The sequence below is a fragment of the Propithecus coquereli genome, unplaced genomic scaffold (genome assembly GCF_000956105.1).
Source record: "Propithecus coquereli isolate 6110/MARCELLA unplaced genomic scaffold, Pcoq_1.0 Scaffold193, whole genome shotgun sequence".
Lineage (NCBI taxonomy): Eukaryota > Metazoa > Chordata > Mammalia > Primates > Indriidae > Propithecus > Propithecus coquereli.
Window position 1 is genome coordinate 2,378,250 of NW_012144190.1, and position 9,248 is coordinate 2,387,497.

At 62.6% G+C, this 9,248-nt stretch overlaps 1 protein-coding gene across 1 annotated transcript; it reads right to left on the reverse strand.

Moving 5' to 3' along the window:
* Positions 1-208: 208 nt before the first annotated feature.
* PTOV1 (prostate tumor overexpressed 1) lies at positions 209-9,248 on the reverse strand. The gene is made up of 13 exons (XM_012643156.1): positions 8,734-9,248; positions 6,029-6,166; positions 5,807-5,889; positions 5,675-5,732; positions 5,482-5,589; positions 3,802-3,957; positions 3,141-3,230; positions 2,952-3,025; positions 2,817-2,874; positions 2,227-2,331; positions 769-966; positions 616-686; positions 209-336 (listed from the first exon to the last, which is right to left on the reverse strand). The coding sequence occupies exons 1-12, from the start codon at positions 8,902-8,904 to the stop codon at positions 675-677; spliced, it is 1,251 nt and encodes a 416-aa protein (XP_012498610.1). The 5' UTR covers positions 8,905-9,248; the 3' UTR covers positions 209-336; positions 616-674.

The following is a 9,248-nucleotide window of genomic DNA, read 5'->3' on the forward strand; positions in this document are numbered from 1 at the left end:
TCTCCCCTAGAAACTTGTTAGACGTATGTGCCCCCAGGTGCCACCTAGACAGACTCAGTAAGAAACTCGGGGTCTGGGTCTCAGGGGACCCGAATGGCACCAGTCTAAGGACTATAGCCATGGAGAAGGGTGTGGCCTCTCTGACCACACAGGCCACCAGGCAGGGCCAGAGCTGCCCACACCACGGCAGTGAGCAGAGGCAGCAAGAAGATTTTTAAAAGGCTTTATTGGGGAAACATACAGGGGAGGGGACCATCCTTGGAGACCTTAGGACGCTGTCCTCCGTGTTGCTGGGCAGTTGCAGTCCCCAGGGGCCCCGGCTCAGAAGCATCTCACCTGGGGGCAGGGGACACAGTGGGAGGGGCTGACCCCAGCCTCTGGAGCACGGGCCCTACTGCACCTACTGCACCGACACCACTGCCTGCCTAGGCCCGGACACTGCACTTCCTGCTGCCCCGGGAGGCCCCCTTCCCTACCGGGGGTGTGGCTGGAGTTCCCCAGGAGGCTTGAGACCACTGCCCTGGCCTTCCCAAGGCCAGGCTCACCCTGCTACTTCCCGAAAGCCCCGGCACAGCCCAGGGTATGTCTTGCACACCATACAGGCACACCACTCACCAGTCTCTGCGGGGGCCTCGTCTGTGACTCCTGGAGGGGCCCAGCCTGGGAGGTGGCCGCTACCCCCCCATCTGTGGGAGGAAACGAGGAAGAGTCAGCAGCGGGGGCGGGGGTGAGAGCACAGGTTGGGGGAGCACGAACACCCTGCCTCACCCCTCGCTGCTGCTGCTCCTGCTCCAGGTTCCGCTGCAGGACCTGCTGCTGGTTGGCGATGACACGCCGAATGCCGTTGACGAAGTTGCTCTGGTCGTGGGGGATGAGGCCGATGAAGATCTTCTTCTCCGAGGAGTACAGGAGCATGAGCACGCGGATCTCGCACGAAGCCTTGTAGGAAAAGTGCACGCAGCCGGCCTGGCAGGCGCAGGGCGTGGTGTCAGGGGACGCCCCGCCACAAGGGCCAGCGTCCCTCAGACCAGGATTGGTGGCACAGAATGCACTGTGAGCCAGGTGCATCCTAACTGCTTTGTCCTCACGACCCCCTGGGGGTGGGCACCGCCATTACACCCACCTGGCGGAGGAGACAGCAGCCAAGAGCCACAGGTGGGCTCGGCCAATGGGCTCTGCACAGAGGGCCCAGGAAATCCACGTGGAACAAGCTCCAAGGAGACCGCGGTGCCCGCTGCACAGAGCCACCACCCAGTGGGCTGACACACAGGCGCGCAGCAGCGGCCCCCAGCCTCTTTGCTGTCTGAGGGGCAGCCCCGGCTCCGAGTGGCCAGGGGAAAGGAGCCAGGGCTGTGACAACCTCCCACCTCCGTCCCCGTGATGACCAGCAGCTTTGTGTGATGACATCACCACCAGTGGATGCACTGAGCGAGTGCTCCCTGTGTCCGTCCCTGATGGGTCTCACTGGACCCTACACAGGGACAGTCCCCACCGTACAGACGGGGGAAACCAAGGCTAAGAACACAAGGGACTTGCAAGGCTTAGCTCTGCGCGCTGCCTGGGGACCGCAGAGTGACAGGTCCACAGAGGGAACTCTCTGGGAGCTCCTGGGCAGGCAAGGCAGTGCCTGTGCCCTCCCCTTACGTCATCCACCCGAGCCAACAGTGGCCAGAAGAGCCCACTGCCCCGACGCAGGAGCCCGAGCGACCCAGCGGAGGCCAGCCCTGCACTGGGAGAGGAGGTGCGGCCCAGGGTACTCGGGGCCTTTGCAGAGTTCCCACGGGAACTCATGTTGTCAAACCCTTGGTGCTGCTTTAACGCAAACGCAGTACACAGCCAGGCCCTCGCGTGCACAACTTATGGCTGTTGTTACTCAAACTGATGTCGAGGGAAACAGTAAGGTAACCTGGGGACAAAGACCCCAGGACGCTAACAGCCAGGAGGCAGACCGACCCTCCCCGCCTCGCAGGCGGAGAAGCCGAGGCTCCCGGAGAGGACTTGGCTGAGAGCAACCGGACAAGACGATCGCCGGGTACCTGGGACGGCACGCTGGGGGCAGACAGCCCTCCCTGCCCGGCAGGGTTAGGACAGCGCCAGGGAGCCGCCAGCACACCCCGGCGTGTACCCCATCCCCAGGCTGCCGTCACCTCCCCAGCTGATGCAGGGAACTGGCGCTCGGTTCACCCAGAGTGGACCCGCCCCGCCTGGTCCCGCGGCCCGACTCACGAAGCCGTTGTCCATGATCCGGCACAGGCTCTTGAGCGTCTCCACGTCCTTGGTGAAGTGGAACTGCACCAGGCGCGAGTTCCGGAACAGCGGCACCAGGGTGGTCTGCGGGGCGGGAGGGCCCCGGCGCTCAGCCTCCACCCGCGCTGCCCAGGCCAGGACCGGACGGAGGCGTCTGTCATCGCTGCACGCAGCACCGGGCTCGGGACACGTCACCTCCACGGCAGGAACCCGGAGTCCTGCCCCTCAGCCCCACTCCTCAACCGTCCCCAGCCCCTGGGGGTCCCGCTTGGCCGTCTCAAATGCCTCTGCTTTGCCCAACCTTGGCGGCCACTGGTCCAGGCCACCTCCGCTCCCCCACATTTACGGTCCATCGCCACCCCAGCCCCGCCTCACTCAGTCCTGACAGTCCTGAGACCCGCTGACTCCACTTGCTGCTCAGGCGTGGCTGCCACCCGCCTGGCCAGGCGACAGCCTTCAGCCTGCTCAGCTGCTGCTCCTCCAGCTGCCAGCTTAGGGGACCTGCCCGGGAAGCACCCTTGCCCCCCACCCCTCCCCGCCGCCTAAAACGAGGCCTCCCCCCCACTCACCAGCAGCTGCTGCGGGATGAGCTGCATGTACAGCTTCCTCGGCCACTGCTCGGTCCTCCTGTGGGGCACGAGGGGGTGAGTGTCAGGCGGCCCGTCCCCCCAAGACACAGCTCCTGTCCCCAGCCCGACACTCACAGGATCTCCCCTTGGTTCACGTAGACGTGGGACGGCAGCCACCTCTTGGACCGGCTGTTGGGCTCAGGCCTGGGCTTTTGGGGAGAGGAAAAGAGACCTCAGCGGGGACACCCAGACCCCAGCACCCCTCACAGCCCAGACTCAGCGAGGACGCGGCGACCCCAGATGCCCAGGCCACCCAGGGCTCACCTCCTGCCACTCCATGACGCCGCTCCACGCCAGGAACTTGTTGTTGACGATCTGGACGGGGCCTGCGTTGACGCCGCCAGGTCCCACTGCCTGTGGGAGGGGAGGGAGGGGTGGGAGAGGGGGCCAGGCTCCTGGGAACCCTCAATGCTGTCATGGGACCTCCTGTTCCTTCCTCCCACCCTGGTCTGTCAGCCCCAGCCCCACCCATCCTCCTGCCCTGGTCCCCATCCTGGCCCCCCAGCCTCAGGGAACTCCCCAGAGCTGGCCCTGCCTGTCACCTGCTCACAGCCTCCCATGGCTCCCCACGAAGCCCACAGTCTCTCTAATAACTGGGCAGCCGTATTTGTTACACAAGCTGGAACACTTTTGAGAAAAGGGGGCGCCATCCATTAGCAAGGTGTGACCAGGACACGTGGTCACCCTGCAGAGCCTTCTAGCCTCACACGGGCCCTCTCCTTGATGAGCGCGCCCACCCAGCGCACCCCTCGAAGCCTCCTGAGGCCACTTCTCCCACCGAGCCCCGACAGCAGTGAGCCTCGGCCTGCTCCCGGCTGCCCTGCTCCTGCCGCCACATCGCGCTCTGCCCGCGGTGAGGCCAGGGCTGGCCTGGGCCTGACTCCTCTCTGTCCCCCGGGGGAGCAGGCAGAGCTCAGGGGCACACCTGCTTGCGGGTGGTGATGACCTGCCGGATGGCGTTGACGAAGCCGCTCTGGTCGTAGGGGATGAGGCCCATGAAGATCTTCTTCTTGGACGAGTACAGGAGCATGAGCACGCGCACCTCGCAGGGGGAGATGTGGGGGAAGAGCATGCAGCCCGCCTGGGGGGAGGCGGCAGGTCAGGGACCCGCTCGCGCTCCCGCTAACCCAGGGCCGCCCCCTCCGGCGAGTCCTCAGCGGACAGAAGCCCTCAAAGTCAAGGCTGTTGTCACTCGCAAGGGGCTTGCAGACAAAATGAGAGCACGCGACGTGCATCTCACGTCCCCACCCTGCAGTGACTGGTGGGTCAGGGTGGCACCAGGGACCCAGGTTTGGGGTGAGAGGACCCCGCGAAGGCTCCGTGTGCTGTGCGCCCGCCTCCTGAGGCGGCCTGACTGGAGGGTTGAGCGCACAGCGGTCAGCCCTGCTGCTGGGTGCAAACCCAGCTCTGCCACCGCCTGTGTGGCCAAAGGCAAGCAGCCTCCTGTTTCTAACCTCAGTTTCCTCATCTGTAAAATGGGTGGAACAGCACATATAGCAAGTACTACGTAAATCAGTTAAAGCAGGTGCTGGTGCCTGTTTGATGGGACATGGAAGGACGTAAGCCTGACAGCTGTCCCCAACTATGGTGTCTGGACACAGGGCTGTGCACATCCCAGAACACTCATGCCCACCTCCACTCTCCCCTCCACGCTGCCAGCCCAACCTCTCGGCCCCAGGGCCACCCAGGGACCACCCGGCTCAGGGTCCCATCCCTGCCCTCCCAGAAGGCAGGTGCTGCTCACTTCCATCATCGCTACAGACTGGGGCCCTGGGGCTGGGCACAGCAGGCCCTCAGCAAACGGTGCTGAGTGAGGCACAAGCTCGGTGTGTCCAGCCGCTGAGGGAAAGGGAGCCGCCGGGACATCAACAGCGCACACAGCGCCCTGGAGACCGTGGCTGGGGGCAGGGGAGGCAGACTATGCCAAAGGGGAATAGGGACTGGGGATGACCCCAGGGTCAAGTCCACTGGGCAGATGACTCGCTCCCAACCCATTCCCACCCCCTCCCCAGCACCTCCTGCAGCCCGGCCCTCTCCCTCCCGAACCGCCCCGTGCCCGCGTCCGGCTGGTGTTTACTGAGCGCTGTGTACTAAAAGCACCGTCTCAAGCACCTCAGAGAAACTCACTCGCTCCAGCCTCCCACTGACACTATGAAGTAAGGCCTACTGTTAGCCCATTTCACAGATGAGGAAACAGCCCCCAGCACAAACTCTTCCCTTCTGGCTCACTCTTGCCCCTGGCCACACCCATTTACCAGGTCCCTGCCATGTACTGTGTCCCCAACAGGCTCCTGGGCCCCAGCAGGGCCAATCCAGGTCCCTCTACTCACATCCCCGACAGCCAGCTCTCAGCCGGAAGCTCCCCGGGTGTCTCTGTCTCTGCTCTACTGAGAATTCCCAAGATCTTAATTTGTAGACAGGGCCTGAGATGCCACGAGAGGGAACAAGTACCCCAGGTCCCCAGGAGACATGGCCTGGGCGCCAGCACCCTGCCTGGGATTGCCTGGCAGAGCTCTGCCTCCCGCTGCACCGTGTCACCAGAGTGCCCTGCTCATGCGGGTGCTGCCCCGCGCCCCGCGCCCCACCTCCCGCCTGCCCGACTCACGAAGCCGTTGCCCATGATGCGGCAGAGCCCCTTGAGCGAGTCGCAGTCTCTGTTGGTGAAGTGGAACTGGGCCAGCTGGGAGTTGCGGAACAGGGGGCCCAGCGTGGTCTGGGGACGACAAGGGGACAGCTGGGTCAGTGCTGGGGCGTAGGGTGCTCTGGGGAGTGGGCCGGGGAGGGGGCGCGGGTCTCACCAGCAGCTGCTGCGGGATCAGCTGCATGATCAGCTTCTGTGGCCACTGGTCGGTCTCCCTGCAGGAAGGGGCAGGTCATGGAAGGCCACCCACTGCCCCGCCCACCCAGCCGCCCGGCCTCCGGGCACTCACAGGTTCTCCCCTTGGTTCACGTAGGCCTGGCAGGGCAGGGTCCGCTTCAGCTTTGCGGTGGAGTCGGAGAAGGGTCTGCGCTTCTGTGGGGGCAGGAGGGGCATCACAGCAACAGCCTAGGTGCCCAGGCCTGTCCCCCACCCACAGGGACAGACGGGACCCTCAAGGCCAGCCCCCATCCCCCACAGGAACTCACAGGGGACCCGACACAGACCAGCTCACCTCCTGCCACTCGAGGACGCCACTCCAGGCCAGCAGCTTGTTGCTGAGCCGGTGCTCACTCACGGCCAGACCCCCAAGGGTGAGCCCGGGCGAGGAGGGACTGATGGGACCCAGGGCCCCGAAGACCCGAGCACCTTCCTGCAGTTGGTTGGGGGGAGGGGAAGGGAGTGGGAAAACTGAGGCTGGGGGACCTGCACTGACAGGTGGAGCCTACATATCCCAGAGGCGACGACATCCCAATATTAAGACCCAAATCCTCTGCTGAAAACTTCCAAACTTCTTCCCCCAGTGGTCACGACCAGGAGAGACCGACCCTCATGTCCTTTTCTGCTGTCCCCCCAGCCCACTGGTTACCACGACACTGGCCCAAGCGGAGTCCTGACAGCCTCTTCCCCCCTCCAGGCTCCACCCAGCTGTGCTCAGCCTGGAATGCCACCACCACAGCGGGCACAAGCCAGCTGGCGGGGAGTTCCCTACCCAGGCTGGGCCCAGGGATTCCCTGCGGCCCGCACACGGCCAGCCTGGGCTGTCTGACACTGGCTTGCCCCGTCCCTCCCATGCCCAAACCCTCCTAAGACTCTTCGTCAACCTCAGGAGAAAGTTCACGCTCCCCTCTGGCTCGTGCCGGTGCCAACCTTCCCAGGCGCACGGCCTGCCCTGCACACACCAGGCTGACCCCAGGGATGCAGGGACCGTACGGCCAGAAACATACAAAGGAACAGAACCAACCAGAAGAAAGACAGCAGGGAGGTGGGGACGCATTTGGAAGAGAAGTCGGACAGCACCTGGAGGGGGTCTCACACCAAAACACTTGCAAAACACCAGAACGTTTGAGCAATAAAGCCAAACAAAGCTACGAATTCCACTCACAGGCACTCTCCCAATTATCTTTTTTAAACCAAAACCACCTCAAACAACAGAAAGCTTTAGACACAGCTGGGCAACAGGAAACCTATGAAAATCTCAGTAGCAGGCGCCTCCAAGCAGCAAAAAAAATTCATAAGGGTGGTTTCCTTTCACCTTATTATGAACGGTATTTTCCAAATTTCCTATAAAGTAGACGGAGAGCTCTTGTCCCAGAATAACAACAGGCAGGAAAAATTTTATTTTGTGGGAATTAAAACCTGAACAAATATGCCGTCCACCTGGGCAGGCGATTCTGGGCCTTGGGCAACCGTCTAAGATCAGGAAGAAAACCAAAGGGAATGCTGGTGTGAGGACGTGCTGCTGGGGTACGTTTAAGGCTGGAGCATGTCTGAGATGCAGGCTGGGTGCCCAAGCCCGGGATTTACAGCACCCGAGGAAATGTAGTTAACGCACACAGCTGGAGGGCTTTCGAGATGACAATGTGCTTGCAACATACAAATTTTATGGTGCGTTTGGACCTGGGATATCTGGACTGTACACGTTTTTAGAACTGTGTGTATGACCACCCACATAGGCATTTACCGCCACCAAGACAGGTTTAAGATCAGGTGAATGCGCTTAAGGGCCCAATGTAAGTTCCAGCAACACATTTAACCGTTGCTTGTTTGGAAGAGCAGGTTGATTAGCACTCGAAAGGTGTTTGGATCTAGGGCCATATGTGTAAAGACCAGGAATGTTTGCCCAAAACCCAAGATGGGAGGATCGTATTTAACGACTAGGCTTGAAGTGCAACTCTAAAGGAAATCTCGCATCTGGGCAAGTGTGTGCAAAATTGTGCTGTCTCTGACATCTGATTTGTTGTTGTTTACTGCACAAGGAAGCCCATTTGGTATCTGGACTGAGGTTTAATGCCTTAGGATGCATGTTTAAGGACCCAGGAAGCACTTTGGAACAACTAGATGTGAAAGCTTCAGGCAGGGGAGAAGGCAGTGGAGCGAAGAGGTATGTTTAAGTTTCGGGAGGTGATCAGAGTCTGCGTATTCGCGTTTAAGAGCCCAGGAAGCCTGTTTGAGGCTTGAGTAGAACTGACATACCTCTGCCACGAACAACGTTGGGGCAGTGTATTTAAGAAGTGAGCTTGAACACAAGCCCAGAGGAAATCTCACACTGGGGCAAGCAATGTGCAGTTTTATGACCCCGGATAAGCGTTTAAGATTTTTAAAAAGTCTGTGCTTGTTTTGGGTCTGGGGAAGCGTGTGCAGTCTAATATACTTGCAAAGCTGAATATTTACGTTTAAGGTCTGGGCTAATTGCAATCCATAAAAGCATCCCACATTTCGGCGAGTGCAAATTCTGGGTGCGCACGCCACGAGCACCGTGCGGGCCCAGGGGAGAACGCCCCCGGGTGCAACATCTGGGCGCGCGAGTGCAAACGCGGGCCCCCTCTGGCCGCCGTCCCCTCCCTCCCAGCCCCCTCCCCCATTTCCAAATTTCCAGCCCGGAGACCAACTTTCCAATCGGAAAAACAAGCGCGCATGCCGGCCGTCTGCCCGCCCGGCCCCCACCCCGCATTTAAATCGGGACGCGAAGTCAGCAGTAATTTGAGCCCGCCCCGCCCCTGTACACCCCCCCACTTCGACCCAAAAGCGTAACAAAGGGGAGAGTCGGGGGCGTACCACCAGGGGTTCCACGGGGGAACCCGACCCCAGGCGGGACCACCCACGGGCCACAGGGGAGACCCCAAAGTGGAGGGGGCCGCGGACAAAGGCGTGAGCCCAGGGGAAGAGCCAGCGGGGGCGGGGCCGTGGAAGGCTCTGGAAAAAGGGCGGGGGGCTCACCATGGGAGGGGCCGAACGGGCCCGGATCCGCGGCGGCTGCGGGCCTCGGGGGCTGGCCGGCCAGGAGCGCGAGCGTACGGCACGGACTACGAGGGGTCGCGGGGGGCGACCGCGACCCCCGAGGGGGCCGCCAGCGCCGGAGCGGTGCGGGGCACGGCGCGGACGGACCATGGCGAGCGCGGGCCGACGGGCTGGGGGCTGCCGCGGGCCACACGGAGGGCTGCGGGCTCCACCGACTGAGGGCGCGGGCGCGCGGCTTCGGGGGAGACGGGCCGAGCTGTACCAAGCGCGGGGGACGCGCCGCCGGAGAGGGGTCGCCGCAGCCAAACCACTGCGGCGGGCGGGGGAGCCGGCGCGTACCAAGTGCGTGCGGGGGCGTGGCCGGCGCGTACCAACCCGGGCGGGCGTCGGAAACGCAGGGCGCGAGGGAATGTGCGACCGGGAGGGACTACGGGCGCTCCAGCAGGGGGAGGAACTGGGAGGACGTGCCAGAAACAACTTCACGGGGGCGTGGC